The sequence below is a fragment of the Gymnogyps californianus genome, chromosome 8, assembly GCF_018139145.2.
Source record: "Gymnogyps californianus isolate 813 chromosome 8, ASM1813914v2, whole genome shotgun sequence".
Lineage (NCBI taxonomy): Eukaryota > Metazoa > Chordata > Aves > Accipitriformes > Cathartidae > Gymnogyps > Gymnogyps californianus.
Window position 1 is genome coordinate 28,089,213 of NC_059478.1, and position 26,857 is coordinate 28,116,069.

A 26,857-nucleotide genomic window follows, 5' to 3' on the forward strand; every position below is an offset into this window, starting at 1 on the left:
TACCTCTGGCATCGCTTCACCGTTGCCTTGGGTGAACTGAGACCTGCTGTGGACGATGGACATCCAACACCGGTTTATCCTGAGCTCTTAGTTCTCCTGTCCCCCACCTGAGGCTGTGAAGCAGTTACCAACACTATAAATATTTCCACGATGACAAGCTGTCATGCCACTAATATGGGAAGGGGAAAAAGTGACTGCGCTGAGAACTCCAGGTTCACCAACTTGTGGAACCCCCATGACAGAGCAAAGTGGACAAGATGGAAAAGATGCAAAGCTATGGACTCACAGTCAGATGAAATGTAGACTGCAGCAATAAAAATTTCATCAGCTCTACCTCACAAGAGAGGTTGTGGGTAAGAGAACCATTATTACTTTGAGAAAAACGGGCATTGGATCTTTAGGGCTGAGGACTGCAAACAATCAATAAAAAGGAAAGAAACAGAAGGATCTGTATTAAAATTAGGAGAGTAAGAGTGAGAGGTGAATGGTCAAGATCAGGACTAGGCCGCTAGTACTTAAGGGGAGAAAACAGAGAAGAAAAGCTCCCTTTTGAGCCACGTACCATGTTTCCAGTGTAGCCCACCTGCACCTCCTGGACACAACAGAACGGCCTCAAACTGGTGGTTGCAGAGGTCTGAGAGGGGCACTGAAATGTCTTCCAATGTGCAAGGATAAAATTCTCTCCTTTCTGATGTTGTCATCTTTGCCATCTCCAGCTGAGCCTCAGTGCCAAATTTCCTCATGGCAACACAGAGGCGTAACATGCACTGTTATCCATTCCCACCCTGTTATTTTCTTGAGACACGGTCCATTCAATTACACTCTTTATTGGAATTCAAAACTTGTAGTTATCTCTTTGGCAGCTGATGATAAAACCTTTGATAGTGCATACTGGCGTTGGCAAAATGTCAGAAGACCTACTGTACAAGCACAGAAAATTTGACCCATTTTTGTAATACCACAAGGGTCAGAGTCTTACATTAAATCCAGTGGGAAGGTTTGGCACAAGCCCATTTGATCCATGATATTTAATTCTATGAGTCAGATTTATTCAGCTGCTATAATTTTCTAAGCTGTCCCTGCTGAATGATTCCCATCACTTGCTGCATGAGAGAAAGTAGCAGCAGATCACAGAATAATCTAGAAAATGTTGTTCTAATATTTTTTACATCACTCCTTTGCTGACAGCTATGACATTTAAGAGAAGAGAAAGATTGGGGAATGAGGATTCACAGCACTCTTGGTTACCATCAGGGAAACAGCAGCACAGGCACATAGGGGATGTGCATATTATTAAAGTACAAACAAATACACTCAAGCTTGTTACACTTTCAACCTGAGACTACAGGAAAAGGGGCATTGTTGCCATCAGAGCAAACACTTCATATTCTCATAGAGAAAAAAACAGTAGAGTTTAAGAGTATATATCAGCAAATGAAGAGCAAACAAACAAATTTGCAAAAATTTGCATAGCTATTAAAAAACCCAAACCCCCAAACAATTAAAAAAAAACAAAACAAAAAACAAAACCAAAACCCCACCCCAAAAACAAGCAATAAAAGCCCAGAAAAAAAAAATTAAGGCTGTGGCTAAAAGAGAATTACACAGGCACACGATAAAGCAGGCGAAGCAACCTTAACTCTGCCCTTTTAGTAACAATTTGAAAAACAGTCAAAATAAAAAAGGCAAATCGTTAGAAATCAGGATATGCAGGATTACTGTGACAAAAAGCGCAAAAACCATAAAATACGAGTATAAAATTGGTCACCCAATAATCTCCAGTCTTTCTTTTGTTTCTCATGAACAAACACTACTCCAATTTGCTTGGTCTAGGGAGAGTGAATGATTTCGTTTTGCAGTAGTAGTTTTTCTTAAAAATGTCAACCAGTGATCAATACTGCTTCCTACCCACAAAACTTTTAAACATGTACCTCAATTAGAATTGTAAATAAAAATTTATGACGTTTATGAAGACATGTTTAATGTTCTTCACTGTCTCATGAAGCAGGCAAACACCACAATCAGAAGTCGTCTCGGAAAATTATAACCTGTGCTTACAGTCAGCTGGGGCTGAAATGTTACTTCAGCTAACTGCTGCCATTAGAGAAAAAGCTTGAACTGAATGACAATAGTATATCGTACAGTGAGTTCTGCCAGTTCACCTTGAAAGGGAGTTAGGTGTTTAAGAAAAAAGAAGATAAGAAGCTAATAATTACAGAATGTAACATATCATTTTGAAGGGACTTAAGGGAATTTCTTGATAAAGGGAAATTTACTGTTCCTATGGATAAAATGCAGGATGAGCAAGTGATTCACTAAAGATAATAATCTAAAAAGACGTCAGTGATAGCTAATGTGCTATCTCATCAGATGGACAAAACTAAAAATTTAACATGCAATAGGAGACTTCCACCTCAAAACAGGTGCCCTTCATCCCGAGGGTATTCTCTAGGAGGCATGCAGAATTATACTGGGAGTTTTATACTGACAGGTTAAGGTAGCGACACTGGCAGGAACGGTCAACACAAGCAACGAGCAAGTAAAACTCTTGACTACTGCAATGCGTGTGATGTGGGACTGACCCGAAGGACATCTGGCAGCTTCAGCTGGTGCAGGACGTGGCTGCCTGCCATAGAGGATGAGTAAATGGACAAGAGCATATTGCACCTGCTCTTGGGCTCCTGCTGACTGCCAGTCTCATTCCAGGTGCAAACTGAAGTGCTGGTTATTAACTATGAAGTCCTTGGTGATCTAGCAACTCGACGACCTCAGAACGCCAAACACAATGGCTCGATTTTCTTGTGATCTTTATATATGGTAAAACTATTGACCTAACTGAAATATTCCTTGAACACCATCCCAAGTGCCCGCCATCCTCAGTGGCAGCCTTCTGGGTTCACATTACTGGTGAAGGTCTCTGGACACAGTGCTCCACCTAACGGTCCATCGCAACACGAACATCCTCCCTCTGGGTTTCATTAGATGAGGCATCTTGGATCTGGCTTTTCTGTGACAGCAGTAGTGATTCCCTCAGGAATCTTCTTTAGAAAAAGCAAACAATTTCTCATCAAAACTTCAGCATGAGCAACAGTTTTACAGGTAAAGCAGACGGTGTTGAGTATGAACTATTTATTTAGAGTTAAGGTTTTGCCTTTCATTTAATGTTGTGACACTTGAATGCTTCTGTGATGGGCACCTTATAAATGTCTACAACTATAAAAATGCAGCGGGTAAGGTGGAGAAAAAATATTTAGAAAAATGGAACTGGAAAGAGCAGAAACATACTTCTGCGGCACAGTTTACTGGGTAGAGGCCCAGGAGAGAGGCCGTGATTCCCACAGCCTATTCCCGAGTCTGACACTGAATCACATCATACGAGTCATGTATCTCTGCCTGTTAATCATAAGAGATGAAAAAACCCTGATTCTTACATAAAGACTGAGATTATAAAGTGACAAGTTACAAAGTATACTGCTAATATTACCACCATTAGCATTCGTGAATAACCAACTTTAACATGAAAAGATTTCCAACAACCCAAATCCCAAGTGTCAAAGCAGCAAGTCATCTTACAGACTGAAGAGAACAACCATCAAGTCTTTCTCATGCTCAAAGGAGAGATAACCATTAGGCTCACAGAATATTGCCCCCTTTTCCAAATGCTCTCCCCATGCGAGGCTAGGGGACCTGCTGGCCAGTTATATCTCCTTTGCCACTATTGTGTGGCTCTATATATGAATGTTGTAAGGCCTGAATTCTAGAGGGAGCATAACATTTCACTATTCTGTCCTGCAGGTACAGTGACTGACAACAGAATTTTTCCTGGTTATTAAACTAAAATATCCTAAAGTGTTAGGCTACCAAATTCACTAACTCGGTCAAAATCTTCCAAAGGTGGATCTTTATTAACAAAAGGAACACTTAACAATAATTAACATTGGAGAGAAATTATTGAAGCATATTGCTTGTTGCCAGCACAAATGCTCCAGGACACTGTCAGCTTGGCAGAGGTCAGTAATAACATTCCTACTTGAATTTGTCCTGACTATTTTGATGGATTAAGGAAAACTGTATCTCCTTTTTTTTGCCTGGATCATGCATGCTTACAGGAACTCTTGAACCTGTTGAACAATTTCAACCTATTAGACAAAGGGTAGTAGCCTGCAAAATAAGAAGTTCCTTCACTTTTTATGAAAACAGGCAAACCATTCAAGGAGAGAGAGACTATTAAAATGTCTTCATCAGGGGAAAATTTGTATTATGAGCTCACTACTTATTAAAGATCAGAAAATCCGTACTTGCAAGCAGGCATTATTAATCTTTCTGCTAACAGAACCACTTATTCTAAAGGGGTGCATGGTACTGCTGTGCTTCGAAGATATAAGATGACAAATTCATTAAATGTCAAAGTAACTGTTTATACATCAGAAATGGAGCAGACACAGGCACTAATAGGGCTTTTTGTGAGAGTTAGGTAAGCCGCTTTCTCTCCAAACACCCACCCTGGGCAACTGAATTCCTCATGCTTGTTTGTGGGTCAGCAGATAGTACACCTACAGGATGAAGAGCAAATCTTGGGGAAGCAAAGCAGAGCCAGGCAAAATGCAGAGTCTCTGCCAGAAAGCTTTTTACACAGACCTCACATGCCTCTGCTGGAAAAGAGGCGAAAGCTTTGCATCTGGCCAGTGCAGCTGCCAAAGCCACCCCAAGAGTGATAGAGAAAAACATAGAGGAGGAATGCCAAGGGCAGCACAAACACCTCCGCCAGCACGAGAACGTGATGCCAAGTGAAGAGCGCAATTGCATGCCTCCACCTTGAAAATGGCATGCCTGTTTAATAAAATAAATTTGGATGAAGGAACAACTTGCCTGGGCACATTTTTTTACATGTTTTTAGACTATGTAAAAAGAATAAGTGACCAAAACACTTGTGTCTGCACCTATAGCAAGCCTAGTGTGAAAGCTGCCAGCATAACTAAATGAAATCTGCATTGATGCCAACCACAGTCCTCCACTGAGCAAAATATTGCAGAGCTTGGCAGCTGGGGTCTCTGATTGCCATTCAAACAGGTGGAGAGGAGTACAAACGAGACCTTAGTATCTGGTGATCCCAGAGCCAAAGAATCAATGGATTGAAATGATAATGCCAGAGATTGCAGAAAACAGTAAAAAGAAAAAAATGGACAAGAGTGAAGCTAAACTAGGACATGAACATCCAGGGTAGGCCAGAAGACCTTGCATCTCTCAACAATTAAATGGTAAAACCATACTGTATTTCCTATTTGTATTTAGGTCATGGACTTTTTTAAGGCGTAAAAGCACATTAGTATTAGAATAGCCTCTGGAACAGATGAAGCACATTAAATCTGCAATTCACTGAAGATGCGACATCAATGTTGTCATGTATCCATTTGCAAAAATCCAGATTATTCCTTCCTTTGATCCCTGAAAAACAGAAGCCTCAGATGCCTTTGAGAAAATATCCTCATCAATATCGAAGTACTTACAGAGCAGTCTACCACAGGGAGGGAAAGAACTAAAATTGGAGAATGAAACATTTGAACTGCAGCCTTCCAGTATTTCTTCTAAAACAAAGGTATATGGGAGGAGTGCAGAGTCCACAGGGAATAGCAATAAATTAGACAACTTTTACCTTTAGGTCTGCCATTACATCACAGCCCAAGTTGGTGGTGAATGAAAGTCTTGTCCATCTGCGGACTGTTTGCTGGCAGACCAGTTTAGCAAACGCATTTGTGGCACCAGTCCCATTCCTGGCTGTCACAATTGACACTAATTAACACCCTTGCTGACAGCCTTGGGGGAAAAGGCCAGGGGCTGAATGGGCATAAAGACTGGATTGCCTCTTCCTCCTCTAGCTTTTCTCCCTCAGAGGAGTTGTTGAGGCACACTGGGACACAACTTGGCCTGCCAGGGCCTCATTGTGTCTGTTCTGGGCATGAACACACCAAACTCCACTGCTGGAAATTTCTGGTCTACCTGGCTTTCTGCAAATTCATTCACAAATAAGAAAAGAAACAGAAGGCACAATTTACAAGTAGAGCCTAGAAAAGACATTACAAAGCTAGCAATAATTGTTTGTCGGCATTCAGCATACTCTCCATTAAAATTCAAAAAAATAACCCAGACCCCAAAAGGCTTATGGATAAGAAGTACGGTTTATGTAATGTTATTTCTACTTCTTATGCACAGGCGCATCTTTCTTCTAACACCGTTCTGGAAGTGTTAGGTTGCCCTGTCAAATTTTTCAAGTCTGCCACTGAGAAGAAAAGACCAATGCTGTGATGAAACTGAAGAAATGTTCTCAGACGTTTTTAATGTACCAGCTTTTTCAGAAGGCAATGACTTTGGTGTGTCATTGAATAAGGTCTTCACACTCTTAAAGCTGATATCTAGTGTGTAAAAGACTAGAGCCCTTATACAAATGAAGAGTAACCCTGGAAGGTAGACCATGTTTATACTAACTAGGAAATGACTGCTACCAAGTGAGAAGTCATACAAACAAATCAGCTAAACAGAGTAGTATTTCTGGGGTAAATCAGTCTCTCATTTGGCTTTACTTCAGACTTCTATCAAATAGATTCTCTCCTTACAGACCATTTAAGGAATCAAAACTAAACGGATGAATGAATAACACAGCATAAAAAACCCTTTTCATTGTATTCAGTCTACTCCCTGATCAAATTTTTGACTGTTTCCCCCATTGCAGGAAAATTAAAAAATATCTTCATACTGTTCAGTAAGAAGTCATAGAAGTTCAAGGGGAGAAGAGAAAAAAGTGCTTCATAAAAGGGAAACCTCTAAAAATAATTTGCCTAGAAGAAACCAAAAAATCCATAAAAGATAGTATCAATGATACTTATCAAATCCTTCTTGAAGTGAGATCAATTGATTACTGAGAGTTCCTCAAAAACAAAGCATTATCATTAGAGGAACAGACTGGTGACCAGCTAACGTACTGCCTCATTTCCAGCACCAATCGATGTCAATTGTTTCCTGAGAAGAAAAATGCATTTGGCAATGGAGTACTATAGTGTGCTGGGACACCCTGTGTATCAAGCTCTGATGCATGAAATGTGACAATACTTCATGGTTTTCCTCCTGGGCTTTAGCAAATATAGCATATACAAGTGCAATAATTCAAATCAGAAAACTGAAAAAAGACTTAGAATCTTGTTTTGCCAGTTTTAAGAGGGGAGACTGTTTCTAGACGCTCAAGAATCCACACGCAACAGGCTATTACCATATATGAGATGCAATGTAAGCAGATACTGCAGAATACCTACTTAAACACCTAACAGATCTCATGGTAGGCTGAAGCCTTAAATATTGCATGCAGCTTTCCAGCCTTGCAGCCAAATTGCAGGGTTGCAATATGTGAATTCTTAGAAGACTAGTGAGCTCATAATTCTGGTATCATTGGTCCTTTCTGATTATTAATGGCCTTTTTAAAATAGCAAAATATACTTTAAGGTAAAAAATTCAGGACATGAGCACATATTTCATTAACAGATGTATTAATAGCATTTCTGAATGGTTTCATATGTGAAGATCAACGCCATTTTGTTTATCAAGTGCAGAAGTCCAACCTTCCAGAGATAGAGATAACAACTACTAAATATTGTTCAAAACATAAAATAGCAAATACTTAGATGCTTGCCTTTCCACATGATGCATTACAATAACAGCTGTTATTTTACTTTGTTAACAGTGATTTTTCTCTCACTAAATTAAACAATACTAAAACCAATTCAATTTGAGAGCATTTTGGTGGTGCCCTGAGTTAAAAAGGAATTTGGGAGAAACATGTTTGACAACTAGTAAGTTAATGAGACATTTACTTCCTCCATATGACATCCTAAGCATGTTAAGTTTTGAAGCCAGTCTCCTGATGATCTGCACTTCTCATGCTTTGGTTCACATCACAGAGCAAGCCTGGAACACGCAAAATGGATTCGCTTCAGATGAAATTAGATCAGAAGATGTGCTCCAACCACCAACAGGCATTCAAGTCACAGGAGCAGACTAGAGCTGGCCCAATGTAAAAACCTCAGAAATGTATAGAATAGGTATGATGTCTTCAGTCCCAACTGTTCTGCTCCAAAAATCCACTTCTGTCAGTCCATACAATTTGCTAATCTAAACAGAGCCTGAGCAACATGAGTTGGGATTAGACCGAGTATTTCTCTCAATTGTCTCCACTCCAGAGCTTCTTTGCATGCTCAAAGTAAATGTCTTCAGATATTTTAGTTGTATGGGGCAAAGAGGAATGAACATTTTGGTACTTCTTGTTGCAGTGATGTAAGTAGTGGCTGGTGGGAAACAAAACAAATACTGCAGATTGTTTTGATTCCTGTCAAGGCTGTTATTACACTGCTTACATATGAAAAATCTTTTTTTTTTTAGGAAAAAAGTTTCCAAAATAAAATGTCTGCTGCATCACATTGCTGTTGTCAAATAGTCCAGACTATCTCTATGTTCTCCCTGTCACATTCCAGAGTATGGCAGAGGATGGATCAAAATGATCTTCTGGGTTTCTGAGCTGAGACAAAACATGGATCCCCACAGTGAATGCTGCCATTCTTTGGGGGCATTCCGAATCTTTGAATCCCAGTTGCTCTTCATAACCACTCTAAGGATGAGCAGAAGCAGCAGCTTTTTTTATTGCATTTGCAATAGAAAAGGGGTGTATGGGTAACTTTTAAAATCAGTCTCTCAGGCACAGTGACATTCGGTACCTTGCTTTAATTGTTTTGAATCTGAAAGTTAAATTATGTTACCACCAACACAACTTGAACATGAACTCCTAAGAAACACTCTTATTTATCAAGTTGGCTGACTGAGGAGAGCACTATCCTTACAGGAATTCCAAATCAATCCTACTCCAGGAGGTAACTGCCACTACTAATAAGGATTTTGTTTGCAATTTGCTGTACGTTTCCTTAGGATGTCACTTTGCTCATCAGGCAAGCCTGCAGGCACTCACTCAGCTCCAAACAATATAAAGCCATTAAATTATTTTGCCTTGTTAAGGGGGAAACACAGTCTTCCAACCACCCAAATAAAAAGGTCCTGTAAAGCAGCAAAGTAACGTTCAACTTCAGGCAAGCTGTTTTTCTTCCATGTTATTAGTTTAGCAATGTGAGCTCCCCACTTCTAGTTTGATCTTTCACTTTTGTGAGATGCTGTCAGAGTTCCGCATCTGAAATAAGAGCAATATGGTTTTGTTTCAGAAGCATGCCTGCTCTGTTTGCTCCTTATTCTGCATGCTTCCAACAACTTTTTCTTTTCTGGGACATTGCAATGTAGCCCAAAGATTTCCAGCTGTAGTTCATCACATTAGACACTTTGTTCAAAGTGGAAAAGGAGGGCAGTACAACAGAAATGTCGTTTTTGGTATGCCTGATCCAGCCATTTTTGGTTTTCTATGCATCTTCTCATTTGTCCATATAGTGCTATTAACTTCACAGCACTTCAGCAGACAAATTATTATGCTTTACTCCCATGTTGCTCTCTTCATGTCTTCCTTGCTTAACACAGCATGAAATATTTTTACTAGTTTACATGGTGTAATTGGTCACCTAAAAGTCAGGAAAAAATACACTGAGTATTTTTGTGTATACTGAGAGCTTACTTCTGAGCTCTGCTCTTCTGTTGAAACTACAGTAAAACTTCACATATTCTGTTAAACTCTGACTGTTACCACTTCTTCTTGGTAGCTTTTCTAACTATACCGCTCTCTACTAGCATAATAACTCTTCACTTTGATCACACCCTGGTAACACTCAGATATGCTTATCTCCTTTGACTAAAGGGCAGATCTTCCCAGAAATCTCTCTCTGATACTCTGCCCGTTTCGACAGCGTCTGAGCATTATGTAGAGATTCAGAGCAAAACAAAGCTGTAAATTATTTACCTACTTGAATCTAAACTCAGGCAAGCAATGATTTCATCCCTCCATTGTAAGCAAGTTCATGTCATTTCAGCCAGCCTTAGAGAACACCAGTCCAGCTCGTGCACCATCCAGTGTAGTTAATATTACTGTAAATACTATGCTTTGAAGTCCATATCATGCTGTACGAAAGACCTTTGCCTGTTGCCGTGGGATTCCGGTCCTGATTATGAGAGATACACAAAATATCTTTTGACAGTTCTTTGCTGTAAATATGTTCTTGCTTGTAAATTGACCTCTTATTTTGTGTGTACAGAGGGACATAACTTCCATTAAAGCCTCTGAGTGTAGCTCTCTCATTTATGCAGACATGAACACATACATGCACGAAAGGCTGCTATACAAAAGGTAAATCACGAGTAAAAAAGTAATTTGGATCAGTTGTCTGTATTAAAAGACAAATACACACATGCTATCAGTAGACTCAGAGCCTACCTTCAAATGCTTATCACACCACCTCCCTCTCTCACTTTTGATGAGCTAAACAGAGTTTAAAGTCTTATATTTTAAAATGTTTTCTTAACTCCCCGATACCTCAGTGCCTTTTCTTTGTAAGTGAATACCAGAACAGCACATGTTGAGGTATAAAATATTTTGAGGTATAGTTTTGACATTCTGATCCATTCTGCTTCCCTGTGTATATTCTGTATATTCAGGAAAAAAAAATTATTGGTTTGGGTATATGCCTTTCCAGGCTACATCCAGTTTAATTACTTGACAAACACAATCCCAAATTCTTTCAGTCAATACTGCTCCATTAAGCAGGCTTCGGCTGCATTCCTGGCTTTAAGAAGCAGAAATCTGGTTTTTGCTATATTGAAATGCGTATTGTGTGAATGGATCCAGCCCATCGAGAGATCAAGGTTGCACTGTATGACTAACCTCTCTACATCTTTCTTTACCACTCAGCAGTGATGTTTTAATCACCGACAAATCATCATTAGAAATAGCATTGGGCCCACTACCGTGAAAAGAAACCCATTAAAAAGAGCCCTATTCAAGTGAGATTCCGCCGTGATGAGTGATTTGTGAGATGTGTCAGTTTACTGATCTTTAACCTATTTAATATGTTCTATATTTTTTAAAAGTTGTAAGGTACTAAATCAAACACCTTAAAAAGATTATGCAGCTAACTTTATCAACTAAATTTATAACATACTCAAAGGCCGAAATGAATTGTTTGACAAATTCGCTTTCTCATGAAATGCTGACTGCCTTTCATTAGTGTTTAACTTTTGCTAACTAAACCTCCATCAGTCTTTTAATTAGTTTCCTGGGGGTTGTTAAAATACCAGCCTGTGCTAACCTGAGTCACACGAGTTGTCTTTTTGAGTATTTGCACAATAAAATGGCATCCCTCCCCGTTCCCAGATACATTCATTTACAATAGCAGTGGGTCTGAGGTGATCCCAGCTCCTCTAGGACTCCTGTACAAGAAATGTCTGTCTCAGCCTGCTGATTTAAGAGTGTTTATCCCTAACAGATTAGAATAACAACCTTTTCAGTTATTACTGGACTTGAATGCATTTCATCCCAAGGTGACAGAAACCAAAAGAAACTCTTACTGAGCACATCTGCCTTTTCTGCATCATCATTATGAACTAAAACTTGCAGAGTTTTAGTCTATTTAGAATAAAAGAGATCCTAGCAAATATACTAAAACTAGAACTTTTAGTTTTGCCCATGTGGATTTTTCATCCATGTCTTTTGTTTCCTTTTTTTTTTTCTTTTTTTCCTGTTCTTCTATTTATACTTGATAGCTATTTATGTCCCCTATTCCCATTAGGGATAAATATTTGAGGTTTACTTTTTAATGCTCTCTTCATTGTATCACTGAACCAGAACGAATTTTTAGCTAAACTTGTTTTCTTTCATGGCAAGGGAAGTGGCTTTGGAGATATACAATTAATACATTTTCTTTAAAGCAAAAAGAAGAAAGCAAGCACATTTTCTGTTCAAATATTTGCTAAGAAATTTCTACAGTTGTGGGAATTTAGTCCTTCTCAAGCAAACCATAGTCCAGGTTGCAATTGCCTTCTCTTCACCCTTAATGAACATAAACTTGTTATGATCCCTGGGCCAGTAGTAACTTGTATTTATTGCTGTATTTATCCATCATCATGTGGTTCAAAATACAGTTATGCAGCAGTGGCTGCAGCATTTTTTAACCATGAAAAAACCCCATGAACTTCAGAAACTCAGTTCAAGCTCCATTTACACTAGTGGCAGATCCTACAGAAAAATCTCATTCCTACTTGATTTCTTTTCAGATGGAAGCCATTTTACTGATCATCCTCATTGTCCTTCACAGTACTTCTGCTAGCTCTATGACCTATTTTGAGAGCAGTGTATTGTTACATCTAATTTGTTCTTTAGTTTTCCTGATATTCTCAAATACTCTGTTTGCATTTTTGACTGCTTTTGTGCTCTGAGCAGACATTTGCAATGACTCTAAGACGTCACTCCTGAGGGGTAAAAGCTAGGTGAATACTACTGCATAGAAATTTGGGGCAGTGCATCCATTTATCTTAAGGAGCTTTTAGCTTCTATATAATGAAATATAATCCTGAGAGCAGTGACTTGCTTTCTGGATGTCATCATTCAAGGTAAGTCCATCACAGATGAACATCACTCTTGCCAGCCACATTTTAAGGAATCAGGAACATGCAAGTATTCTGGCTCTGGGTCCCAAATGGACCATCTGCCTGAGCTGCCTGTCCAAGTCCCGGAAAGAAGAAAAGTTCAATTGTGTCTGTCTTCTCTGTGCTTCTTAGCAATGTCACAACAGCACAGGGCAGTCTGAGTTACAGTAAAAGAAATCAGGCCATATTATTGGCAGTATTACAAACATATTTGTAATTTAACTCTAGAGCATTTGAACATGCATCTGAACTGGGCTGGGTGTGTGTGCTCCAGTGAGGGAACTTTTTGAAGGTAATATCAGCATGGATGCAGTGTTTCTTTCTGGAACTGATCATCTATGAACAATGGATACAGATAAAATACAGGAAAAAATGTTCTGGCTTCACCAGCCATTGATCTGTGAACCACTAAGCTACATCAGGAAACACAATGGTATCATTTAAAGTTTCAGGAACACACTGCAGATTTCCAAAGTCATTCAGCTGTTTGCTGGGTAAGGTTTGAAGCTAGACTGATGAGGTATGCAATCCAATGCCCAGCTTTTCAACTGTTCGTATAGATAAGTCCATATAGATACTGTTCATATAAACAAGGGCTCTTTTTTGCATTTAACTTGGCAAATAAAGAAAGGGCTAAATATACAAATATAAAAAATTTTAATCCAAAGTGTCTCCTTTGCTGTTGAAAATGATAATAAAGTTTGCAATAAATAAGAGATAAAATCTGTAAATGTTTGAACAAAGATATAATTAAAATAAATGAGAGAAACTCCTGTTTTCACAGCTGGTCATTGGTGCTAATTGCCAGCCTCACATTTCATCTTCAGGACTCAGCTGATAAAGGTAGCCAGGACATATTTTCTGTGAAGAAGCCATTCATTTGTATAAAGGTACATACACCCACCCCCCAGCCCCCCAAAACAGCAAATTCAGTCAGCAGATTTTGCAAGACATGCTAGTGCTGCAGCCTCACTGATCTTCATATAAGGGATTTGCTTCACTTGGGATATGCGCAAAAGCTTTTTATTACTTGTTGGATTTTATTTTGTTTTTAATATCACCTGCTATTGTTTTTCTAGCTCCTCACTTTCAAATGCAACTTAAAAACACTTAGCCTACCACCAACCTCCCACTAAGTCCATTCACCAGCAACAATAATTCTGGTAGAATGGAAGTTACGGGAATGATGCTCCACTACTACCAAAGATTTAATTATAAAAGCCATCTTAGTAGACTCACACTATGTATCAAACACCAAGTGGACAGAAGCCAGAAGGCTCCTCCACTCCAGTCCCTGGTATATCTCAGCCTTGGTGCTGAGAAACTGTTTTCTCCTGGGATAACGGGCTAATTTATCATCTATATAATGATGCATCTTTCTTGTTTCATCCACCTGCCTACTTTCGAAGAAATGGACAGCTAAAGAGACTTAAATAGGTTATATCCTAATTAATAATTAACATTTAAAGCAGATACACAAAATGGCCCATAGCCAAATGGGAAATAAAACCTTTTTTTAAAGCTACAATTAATTTCTTCTAGAGATGAAATGATAAGAAGTACAAGAAAATATTTAAAGACATTTATCTGCACATTGAAATAGAAGTATTATGACCTGAAAAAATTATGGAAAGGTTCCTGACATCTGGTCCTCCTTGATAATAAATATTCTTCCATGGTACTCAAGCAAAATGCTGAGTAGCAAATACACAACAAAGCTCTGTCTCCTACCCCAAGAAGTTTGCTTTTCCGCCCTCCACTCCTATTTTTTTTTTCTCCCTTTTCTCTAAAAAGTAAAGAAAATGTATTAAATGAAACCAGTGTAGAAAAAAATCACAGGATTCAGAGGGGAAATCCTTACATCTCTACTTATTCTCAGCAAAGTCTGAAAACAAGTGAGATTCAACACTGATGAGCTCTACAGACCCTGTTACATCAAGTATTGCAGGACCACTTTGCTGCCATTTTTAAACTCCAGCCTGCTAGGCTATGAATATAGAAAAGGATATTACCTGGTATTTGAAGACAAACCTGAAAACATGCATTATGTTCTTTTTTTTTTTAAAGTAAATAAAGCATCCTTTCCCCCATAACTCCACCAATGCATTTCCGTACTACTAAGTTGAGTCCTTACATTTGGATTTACTCAATCCCTTTCTATCCAAAGAGCATTTCCTCTTCCCTCAAAACCATGGCTGCCTGAATCCCAAGGCCCAGAATACATTTCAGCATTGACAGCAGGAGCAGAAGCCGAGTAGCCAAAGCAAGACCTGCTGCCTATCATGGCTGATGTCACTCCTTCTACCTCAGATCTCCACAGATGATGTTTCCCTCTGTCCTGCATATTTCTGAAGCAGCAGGCATAGATGGTATCCTCCATCCTGCCTTTTGACATATAGTATTTTGGGTGGAAAAAATGTGGAGGATTCAGTCAGAGCCTCCTTCTGGCAGGTGAAACACAGAAATAACCAGCACATGAATCTTCTTGCACTCCGCGCACCTGCAACACTCCTGACAAGACCTTGCCAGCTCCAGGTGGCCATTGCTCCAAGCCTCTCCCTCCCTCAGTGTCCCCTCCCTTCAGCATCACTCTACAAGTCCCGTCACCAACACTGCTCGCTGGCTTGCATGACCTTCTCCTCCCTCTCTAAAGTTGCCATGTCTACTCAGGTTGGAGGATTCGCAGGCACCGGTGACCAAGAGGTCTTCTCCAGATGGAGACTGTACCTAGCAAAGTGGAGGATTTACCTGCTGATTGATCCTTCGGTACCACTGTAATAAGCAGGATAATTATAAATTGTTATCCTGTGCCAAAGTGTACAGGCCAAACTGGCCAAGATGCTTCAAATGGAAGTTGACAGTATTATCTTTGAACAAGTCTGAACGTTGAAAGGAAGGAAACAGACCTTATTTTTAAGGCTGTGCTAGGAAAACATCTCTTGCAGAAGTGAATAATAAATATACTGCATGCCATAGTAATGTCCATGGGGGGAGGTAAGGGATTGCTATAAAACATAGTATTCTAACTACTACAGATGTTGCTGCTAGAATTTACAGCTTTCTCTGCGTGCTTATCTCTCCTCACCAGTTTCTGCACATTGAATCACATTCAAACATGGGCCATTTTAAGCCATCTTTTTATTATTTTAACCTTTTTTTTAAAGCTACAATTTATTTCTTCTGTGCTATTCTGTAATGTTAAATAGATTCAAGACCTGTATTTACAAACCACATGCAATCCTATTTTGGCACATGTAAATTACATGCAAATACATTCTAAATTAGTTTGTTTATCACTCCAGAATTCTAATCCAAAGGTTTTGTTTTTTTGAATTTAGTTTTTATTCTGACATGTTTACAAATGAGTTTGACTCTGGAAAATAACTTAATAAACTCAGGGTTAGCTATGCAATTAGAGGAGGCATCTGGGAACCATAAAACCTGGAAAACAATATTTACATCTTTTGTACATCCAAGATTCTACTTTTTTTCTCCTTTAAATTCATCATTTCAAAACATTGCAGTTATTTTTGTATGAGGACAAACAACAAGAACTCATTTTTATAACCAATGACCCCTCTCTCCAACGAGCAATTCATGGGGTAGTGCTGGATAAAATGCACAAAAGTAGAAGATTTCATTATAAAAAAAGAAAATGAAAAATAACTGAATTAACATTGATCATGACTTTTCAACAGCATTTCTTATTATTACAGCCAGGCAAAGTCTCCTGTGGGCAGTAAAGCTTTCCCATGTATTATTAGCCCTCTACTGAAAGCTATGAAAAGACACAAATCTGTTTTGTCAAAGGACAGAAGAGCATTTAGTTATAAGAGAAAGTATGGTCATAATCCATTGTGGGGTTAAAGGTGAAGAAAACAGAACTATAACACAAAGCCTTAAGAGAGTAATACTCCTGCAGTTAATTCCTGAACACTGCAGTAGAGCCGCCTGGTTTGTGGGGAGAATACATTCTCAGGGCAACCTGACATCTATACGGTTTATATTTATTAGTAGCAGCACTATTATATAGCATCTCTATTTGTGCTAGGTACAAACGCACACGGCACCATGGCTCCTGCTTTGGGAGGCATTTGTTGAGATGCCACAAGGATCCACGCAGCCGGTGTGAAAACCAACGCTACGGCAGAGGTGACCACCTGCGCCTGGGTGCCTGGGGGGCAGAGGGATGGCAACATCTTGCTTGGCCGTGCTGCTGGCAGTCATCCACCCCAGAGCCCAAAGCAGCTGCCCCAGGTACTCAAACTAGACCATTTAGAAAATTTTTCTAGTATATAGAAAGCTATTTTAGTGCTTGAATAACAGAATTCAAGCCCATCCGCTGGAGCAAGGGGGTTCAGTTCAGGATCACACACTAACGCAGTGCATGAAGTTGCTCTCGGTGGCAGGGCTGTCAAATCTTTGACAACAATTAGGGGTTTGGTCCAAGTAAGAGGCAACTTAAGTGCTCCAGATCAGATCTGAAAGCAAATTTGCAGCAAGTCTAAGTGACTAGATGAGGATTCCTTTTACATCCAACCACGGGCCCTACACACTCACAGTCCCTGGGAGGAACAGCAAGCAGGCAGGTTTAGCACAGGGGACGGCAGCATCGCGGCAGAATTTAGCACCGCTCTGAGGCTACCCGGAGGATGGGCAGGAAAATCAAGGTCTCTACGGATAATTCTTCCTTCCTTCCTTTTGCTAGTCCCCAGAGGATAAGGACAATGGATGCAGCTGTGTAACAGGGCAGGTAATATAATAAAAACATCAAGAATAATGTAATCCCCTGCTGTCTCCTAGATATTTCTAACACACTTATTTTCATTTTGATTCGTATGGCCCAGCAAATAGGACTTTATGGTTTATGTTGCCCTCCCCAGGCCCCACTGCAGACCTTATCCCATACCGCCTTGTGCCCCTTCCTCGCCCCTGCCTTGCTCCTCTGCCAGCGCTCTCTGTCCTGGCACTCACAGCATCTGCGTGGTCCAGTGCAGCGTCTTGTACAGATACCACAGCTAGCTGCAACGTCAGAAGCAGACCATGGTGTTAAAACAGTATTTCACCTTCCTTCAACCTGCTTCTTAAGGACACTGCAGTGATACTACTGCCTAACAGTACTCACGTTATCTCATGTAGCAGCATCTCGGATAACTCCCTCCAATACTGCACTGAGCTGTGTGATGAGCAAATCACTTTTCCACCATGGGTTATCCTGCACTTTCAGTCTGAACTCACAAAACCATTACACCTTCCCCATTCAAATCTCTCCTAAAAATTCCTTTGTGCCTTCAAGTTACAAGCTCAAAATAATAATAAAGGCGCTAGGTTATCCTTTCTTGTGGGTTTCCCAGTGACCTTGGCTGACTGCTTTAACAGAAAATGTTCTGCATACCAAAAAAATGAGCCCACTGGCAATTCTCAGAAACAAATGAGCTAAGAAAAAGTCCTTTGTGCAGTTCCAGCTCCCCTCTTCCTCAGTCCCATCCATTGTAGCTGTATAATCATCACTGTTTTGCCATTTTCTGTGTCAGAGATTGGAGGAAAGGGGTAGCAAAGAGGCACAGGAGTCTAAAAGGTGACAAAGACAGTAGTGGGCAGCTTCTCAAAAATAAAATGCAGTTCTATTAAAATCATCTTTTATTTTTGACATTCTCTTTCCAGGTTTCCTGCCCACTGCCCCTTGCTTTGTCTGTTTAAGTCACCAACTATTCAGAGGCACCTTGGTGTCACACTGTGCATCCAGCACAATGACATCCTTGTGGACTGGGATACATGGGTGCTACTAAAATAGAAATGAAGCACAGTTAGCTGTATGCACCCGGCTAGGTTAAAAAAAAAGTCACAAGCAAAGGTTCAGGTCCAGGTGCAATTCGGCAGCACTGGGATGGCAGCACCCTAAAGCCAGTAAATACAAACAAACAAACAAAAGAGTCAGGGCTTATTTATCTCAGGCATAGCACCCAGATAACACGGCTTGTTGGCATCTGGACCCACACTGGTGAGTCTGCTGCGGGCGGCAAAGCTCTGCTATTCAGGTCTCTGCTAGCTCATGCATTTCTGCACTGTACTCCATTTTGTAGTGTCAATATAATCCTCTGCTATCTTCTAGATATTTAATACACTGATTTTCACTAAGTCTTGTTCAGGTCGCTCAGCAGATAATTAAACAAACAAACAAAAATATTCCTAAGTGAAGAGACTGTTTCCATACAGATGCCCTTGCAAATTAAAATTTCATTAAAAAGGAAGAAGGTTTCCATTCTTTCTGAAAACATCTGATACTCAAGAAAGGGGAAGGGGGGGAGTGAGAAAAAAAAAAGGATTGTTTTAAGTTTTCCTCAAGCTTACGCAAAAAGAGAAGGAGCACAATACACCTGTGAACAGAATTGCTCATTTTCACTCTCTCTAAATGAGCCAGACGCTCATTCCGCACATTGTGAAGTAAAACAGAAAGCATTATGTGCAAACATTTACAGCATAAAAAGCTTTGTCACCTGGGATACTTGCTGCTTCTGAAAATTCTGATCAAAGATAAAAACCAAGACAACTCCTTGTAATCAATTATGCACAGATAGTCCTCAGAGTATGTGCAATTCATAAAAATAATACTAAAAACATAACGTGGATTTACATGCAGAAATGAAATATGGACATGGACAGAACACTAATCTTCCGATTGGTATCTTAAATCGACAATCCCAGTTCTTTAAGTGAGTCTCTGGCTAAATAGTGCTTCCTTGAAAAAATTTCCAGCAGCCCTTTAACTGCTCTGGCTTACACAAGAGGAGCTGCAGAGACACAGCCCAGGACCATGTGAAGGTTACAGCAGGCTGCAGTCGGGGAATCAGCACTACAACAAGCTGGACGCAGGTTTTATTTCTGCGTAGGCAGAGACGATTAACCCCCCCATACATCCAAAAAGCACTCATGGTGCAAAGAAAGCCATTGCTTGACAATCTGGCTTTTTTTAAAAGAGGGACTGCAATACACAGTGGCAAGCCAGACGCGATGTGTAGCAGGCTCCCTTGCAGAAGTTCTTCTATACGTACACGCCCCTATACGTACACTGACCAGAGGCAAACTGCAATGATCACTCTCCCACATTAGCCACTAAATTCAGAAGGGAAGTTGAAGATGTATGCAGGTCTCAGGCATGTATGAACATGCTACCATCATCATCCTCACTAATACCAAATCACACTTCGAGGTCTTTTCTATGTCTTTTTCACTCAGCCTTATAACAGTCAAGTCAAGGAATTCACATCGCAATGTCAATCCTTTCATCAACTTTACACCCCTCAAAACCTGTAAAATATTTGTATTTCCACACGAGGATTTATTCCTGTTTTGTTCTAGCTGACATCCTTTCGTCACGGGTCTTACACATTTTTGCCTAGGTGAGCCCCAAAGAGTATGCAGTGACTTAATGAGCAGATCAATTACTGTTCATAAGAAAAGATACTGTCTCTTTAAAGGTTATTTGAAGGTTGATTGCTATCTTATTGCTTATATCCTGCAAATCTATTCAGCCTTATGAATGAATTTGACCTTTTTATACTTACTGGGGAAAAAAAACAGAACAGAAGTTAATTTAGAGCTCTATAATACAACACTTTTTCCCAGAGAAATGAAAGGGCATTCAAATCGATACCTGCACAATAACACTCTGATGAATGTTTGCACCCAATTTTCTCATTTTGCTAACTTGAGATTGGGCATTTTGAATAGTTCTCAAAGAACATATTCTTTATGTGCTGTGAAGTATGTGGTATTGTGTCCAAACAATGCTAGAGGATAATCATTATAGGAGTATCACTGGGCCTGAAAAGGTCAGTTAGTTAGAAATGTCAGCTTTCAATGCAACTGTGCCGGACCTTCCTATGTAAGGATCCAATTAAAGGGACATGCCGAGGTGCATGGAAACATCATGGTGACCCAGAATAATAATAAGGTATTGTGGAAAAGCTTGATATTTTTCTTCAAAAGTAATGGATTAGCCTTTAGAATATCTTCTCTGCAGTCTTATTTTGACTTCGCAAATATCACTTATTCTACATGTATCCAAAAAAGGTCATTTTTTTAAAATGCAAAGGTGGGGATGAAGCAGCCTTACTAAAAGTAAATATTTTGCAACTAAATGGAAAAAAAATCAGGTTTCGTTATTGGATCAAAAAAGTGTCATTTCAATAGATCTCAAAACTGTGATATTTGAGACGGACATAGATACTGTTTGGGGAGACAGATGGGGATAGGTCAGGGGACAGGCAGAAAGATCAGGGTGGACTTATTCTCTTGGGACATTTTGTGAGTGAAGACTGTGCAGGGAAAAGACGGTGGGAACAGCAACACGGTTCAGTGAGTATGTAGCATCTCTGCAGTCATTATTCTGGCAAATGGAGAGGTATAAGCAAGAATCAGGAAGGTACTGATGTGCACGAATAAGTAATTACAAGCAACAATATTACTTCTTATCACAGCAAATGGAAATTCTTACAGCTCTTCAGATACAGTAAAGATGAGGAATTGGATACAGTCAAATTTCCTAATTAGCCTCAGGACAGCTGAAACCAACCTAATGGCACGAAAAAAAAAAGTCCATGTTTTCTCTCTGCTCTCTGTTAGTACATCGTCTTGCTAAAGTTTCATGAAGTCTGGAAGAAACTTCTTCCTGTAGTTTTAGGGTTCTGCTAAGACTGACAACATGGGAATTTCACCTTGAGCTGAGACTTTAGCATATATATTGTATTTGTGTGGTAGAGAAATTCTTGCACCGTGGGTTCAAACAAACCATTCGGGGTCTGTTGCCTTGCTGAGCAATGAAGTGCTGTCCCCCCAAGTTATTTTACATTATTGTGGGAAAATTGGTGGATTAACACCCAGAGTCTTTGTGATATGAGAAATAGTTTCACTTCTATCCATCACTGAGCATTAAAAACCTCAATTATTACTGGAAAGATAAGTAATTTCTTTTCTCCACCACCTTTCCAAATAAAATAGCATGTGAAGCTTCACTAACAAACGTGAACAGTAATTATGTTAGGCTGTTTAAGAACTCAGACGCTATCCCTTGACACATACTTAGACCAAAATCAATGTACTATTAATTAATAAGGACTAGCAAAAATAGTACCTGAGTTTTAGCAGCAAACAACTTTCTGTCACATTTTAATACTCTGTATCACTTTTACTAATACCTGTCTTATAGCTTCATGACTTCGAGTTCATATTATTTTCATGCTTCAATTAGAAAGAAGTAGATAGCCAGACTATCCAGGAAGGTAATGGAAAAGTCTTGTAGCGGGGCTTAGTGGTGGAATTTATAGTTAAATGAAACTTTCAAATATACTATAAAACTTCTCCTTCCTTTATGTAGTTTTACTTGAGGTCTCATAAGCAGTAATATGTAGAAATGCAAAACTTAATCAGCTAAAAAATATAGCAAATCCCACATATCACTTTATGCAATGCCAGGAGAGTAGAAATATATTTTCCTAACCAAAGGAAATTAACTAGGCAACAGTTCTATATCTATAATTTAAAGCAGTAAAATATGTATGGCAGAAACTGAAGCCACCTTAAAAGAATTCAGGGTAGCAGTGTATCACAAATTAATGAAATGGAGACGTTTTTAGAGCATGCAGCACTGACGATATTAAGGGGGAAGAATATTTCACCACATAGATCAGTCTGATAAATACTTTTAAAATCAAGCTTTTTTCCCTGTTTAAAAGTGTAGGAGCTTGAATATTAGGGGGAAGCACACACAAAGTCATTAACATTTCTGATCAAATCTCAATGCCGCTCCACAGAGATTAGGAATATTTTACTCTGTCCCTGCATGTAAACCTCTAATGTGGTCAGAGGAAAATCTGAGTAAATCAAAAGGCAGGAATTATGGAGTCAGCTCTTACTTTTTTTCACCTAAAACAGAGCTGAAAGAAACTTAAAATACTTTATATTCCATGCTGTAGCCAAGCTGGGCACTATGGAATATTCAACTACCCCAGGTTTTTTAAATGCAATCAATTTACTGCTGCCAAATGTAGTAGGTTTATATACATCTGGGAAACACGCACCTACAGTGCTGATGAATTTCTCCTGACATTGCACTGATTTCAAGAGAATGTTATTTTAAATTGGCAGTAGAGAGACTGGTAGAGAAGGATAAAGCCCTGAGGACAGCTGAATCAAAGAGAATTTCAAAAGAATTTTCCTGATGGTTCTTGGATAATATCACATGTTAGCTATTTTCAAAGCCAATAGTTTCCAACACACTTCCATTTATGGTATCAATAATTAAAAAATACTTCAGTGGGAGATGAACTTACCTTACTGAGAAGAGAAATTGGAAAGCTGTATTATTATCATAAACACAGGAGATGCAAAAAGCTTTGTCTCCACGGAAAAGCTATGGAAACACAGATGTCTTATCTGCAACTATTGAGTGGTTACCACAAAATGTGATGTGATTGTATGTGCATGTTCAAAGTGTTACTAGAACATGATCACGTAGAAATTAAGGGCAGATCCTCAGCTCCTTTGTGCAGCAAGGCCAAGTTAAACCACCTGAAGATTTGGTCCTAAAACCCAAAGTCAACTAGAAGAAGTGTTAAGGAAATGTTTTGGATCAAATTCAGAAGTAAAGCTAAGTTTAAAGAAAATTTAAATTACCAAAACTTAAATCTCATTATGTCCCACTCCCTGCCAGCACGTCCCTGCCAGCTACTAATGAATTTTTAACATCTTTCCCCACCCCACTGCGCACATCAGCTCTGACTCCGGCACCCTGAACCATACAGCGCGTTACAGTCTAATTGTAACTCACATGTCAAGGGGCAAGAAGAAAGGAGTGTGGTGAGAGCATTGATTCCTCCAGCTACTCAGCAGTAAGGCAGAGCAGTGAACTCCCCTCCACATTTTACATGGGTGTCAGTTACTTCAAAGGAATATATTTGAGCATGAGGGAGTCTGGCCCGCTCCCAGCTTATGCATCATTTGTGTCTGGCTGTTTCTGGAGACCCACAGCAAAGCAAAGATTTCCTCCAGTTTGGGGCGCATTGTGGAGCTTTCCATAGCTGTTTTCTTAGGGGCGCTGGAACAGGTCAGCTCTGTATGTTGCACACAAAATGTGTAGCTGGAGCTGCAGCTCTCACCCTCTGCATTTCTTCCTTTTTCTTTTTTTTTCTTCCATTTTTTTCCAGAGTGCCCTCAGTCCAGGTAACAGATTAATGTTCTATACCTGTTCAGTTTAACATACAAATGTGCTTTTAAGTCAAGCACCTGTTCAGCCAGGTTTTGCAGAGCCGCGTGTGCATTGCTCGGTGTTTGGAAGCCATCTGGAGTAAGGCAAGAGGCAGCGGCGGGTCGCCCTCACAGCATGGCCTCGGCACAGCGCAGGCAGGGTGGGGATTCAGGGCACGAGGAACGGGCACCGCTTCCTACCCATCGGTGATTCCTGGGGAATCGCTCAACAGCCATGGCCACGGGGAACAGAGCGACTGCCATGAGGTAACATTAAGGTTTCTGTGATCCCACAAACTCTCTTTTGAATGTTTTGGCACTTGTGTCTCAACACCCCTTAATTGACATTAATGGCATTATTTTACCTTGCTGTTAATCTCATTAATTGGCTGATCAATTCTTGGAAATTTTTTTAGTGATGTATGGAGAAGAGCTGTTATAATACCTGCAAGGGATCACCAAGCGATTCTTGACTAAACGTACAAAAACCGGTTCGAGAATTTCACACACACAAAAGAAAGATGATATTCATCATGACAGAAGGGCAAATCACAGAGGTCACCTTTGGTTTTGAAGTCCTTTGTCTATTCTTACAATTAAGCAATAGGGCTTTGGTGGCTGATACTGCTTGTGAGACACGGAGGACTTTCATACTATAAATAAGGCTGAGTGACCTCCTCCACAAATGAAGGCTGCCTGCCTGCGGCAAGGTGGAGAACAGGAACAAGTCCCAAAGGATTAACAGCTGCAACTAAATAGCCCAGTCCCTAATTTGAATCGGTAAATTAAAGGATGACAGTGATTATGGCTGATCTCAGCCATCATAAATGATATCACGACTTTGTAAAAGCAGACTGTTGATGTCAGATCTTAGAGCTAGGACTCAAAGAATGAAATATTTAAAAGTTGCAGTCTCCAAAGACAGATAAAAGCCTTAACACTATGATTTATTTTATTTTATTTTTGTATTTGTAAGGCCCAAACTAGACCCTTTAATCCACAGGTTGACATTTTCCAATCCTACTAGGAATCAAATGCCTAACTTTTTCACCCTCTTTGAAAAATCTCAGCTTTAGGCTCTTAGGTAAGTTTGGCCTGATGCAGCATCAGGCTTCTTTTGAATATGCCCTTACTGAAAGCAAAACTGTAGGCACTTAATTATATAATCATGGCACAAATATTAATGTTTTTCCTATGTAGCCAATTATTGTAGATTTCTGGCTAAATATCAAAGGGTAAAACTTGCATTTCAAAAAAAAGCATGTTATGGAAAGCTTTCCCCCCCCGCTTTTAGGGCAGTATGTCTACCTACACAGTTACTGAAAGCTGGTTTAGTATTTAGCTAGTTTGATCCTTCCAGCTAATTGCTGGGTTGACGTAGTAGATTGCTGTATTAAACTGAGAGATCTGAAGCAATAGCTACTTACTGTGATCACATCTATGCACAAACTCAACTTAGTCAACCTTGTCATTGTTCCAGTGAATACTGTATCTGAAATTATGAGGAAGGTATAAATTTATTTTACAGAAAAGTCTCATATTAAGTTATTCTGGTCCCCAACCCTCTTTTTCTCTTATTAAAAAAGTGTCTGTGGACTTTGGTGCCCTTATCCAAGATCTGAGTGTTTATTATGATTAAGACCTTCAGAGATCTTTTTTTTTTTCCCCCTCTAGAAATAGGGAATGCTGAAGATACGAAAAATGAAAAATGTGCCATGTTTGTCCTTGAAGTTACAGTCAGAATAGTGACAATGGCTGTATCACACTGTATTGTTGCTTTTATCAGCCAGTGCCCTGAGCATACATTAACATAATTGCAAACTGCATGAAAAGTGAACATGCAAAAATGTGATGCAATTGCCAATAGCTTCAAACATCTGTCCCAACAAAGTGTTCCTCCTCCTTATTTTAATTCTTATTATTTTAACAAGGTTAGTGAAGGAGAAACCATGTCACAGATGATATCTACATTTAGAGTGTCAGAACAATTATTGATGCAAAATTGTTATCCAAGCAAATGTGTGTCAGATTTTGTTCACTTCCCATAACACCTGTTCATTTCGCTAACACATTATTCCCAGTTAAAGCCAGAACTCATTAGTCCCAGTTAAAGCCAACCTGAAAGCTTAATACGTACATCCATCTGAAAAATTGAAAAAGTTAACCAAAAGGTAGCACCATTCAAGCACGGTGTACATCTGAAGCTGGTGGGCAGCAAACTTCTGTAGCAGCTAATGGAAAGAAACTGAGCCAGAAAAATAGCAGTAAATTAAAAGCCACCCAGACTTAAGAGCTGAGATCAAAGAGGAGCACTATTCAAATGACCTGCATTTCAATCACAGCGCCAAGACCTTCGAAACTCGCTATGCCAAAGAGCCCAACACTTTCCCAATATAACACGTTTTGGTTTATCTCCTCAACAGGCAAATGACAAAAGCCATTATGAAGCCGATCGTTTAAAGCATTTTCGTTTTACCTAAATATTTTCTGACCCACTTTGGGGTTCTCCACCCTAAGCCTGGACCTCCTGTCTCCCACCACGCGTGCAGAGGGCCACCGTCTCCTTACTCCCCAAACTGCTCACGTTTGCCACCAAGGAAAGTCAAACTTGCATTTCTGTGATACTTGAACACACATTGTGAATTCGAGGGCATCTGCCCTGCAGACATACCGCTAACTGTAACCCCAGGAGGCTTAAAGAAATATCAGCACTCAAATTCATAGAGTAAAGGTCTGAAGAGGCAGCTCTGTGAACGGATAACTGCCCGGGGCTTTGCCAAGCACAATATAGCTGTCACTTGTTATTACGTGAAAGATTTTCTGGGGAACAGTGTTTTTCATTTTGCATGTCAGAGACGGGGGAAAAAACACATTTAGACAACCATCTCTTTAAGAAAAGAGAAGAGAGCCGTGTGGCAGAGCTCACTTACCAGGGCTGGTTATTGTCAGGAGGTCAAGCTGCCGTTTCTGCTGAAAAACAAATTAGAAAAGGAATTGTTAA

General features: G+C 39.7%; 1 protein-coding gene across 1 annotated transcript in view; it reads right to left on the bottom strand.

Moving 5' to 3' along the window:
- AGBL4 (AGBL carboxypeptidase 4) overlaps positions 1–26,857 on the bottom strand; it is a 946,609-nt gene that overhangs the window by 421,638 nt on the left and 498,114 nt on the right. The window contains exon 6 of the mRNA XM_050901055.1: positions 26,787–26,826. Within this exon, the coding sequence (XP_050757012.1) occupies positions 26,787–26,826 (40 nt within the window). The remainder of the gene's footprint in view (positions 1–26,786; positions 26,827–26,857) is intronic.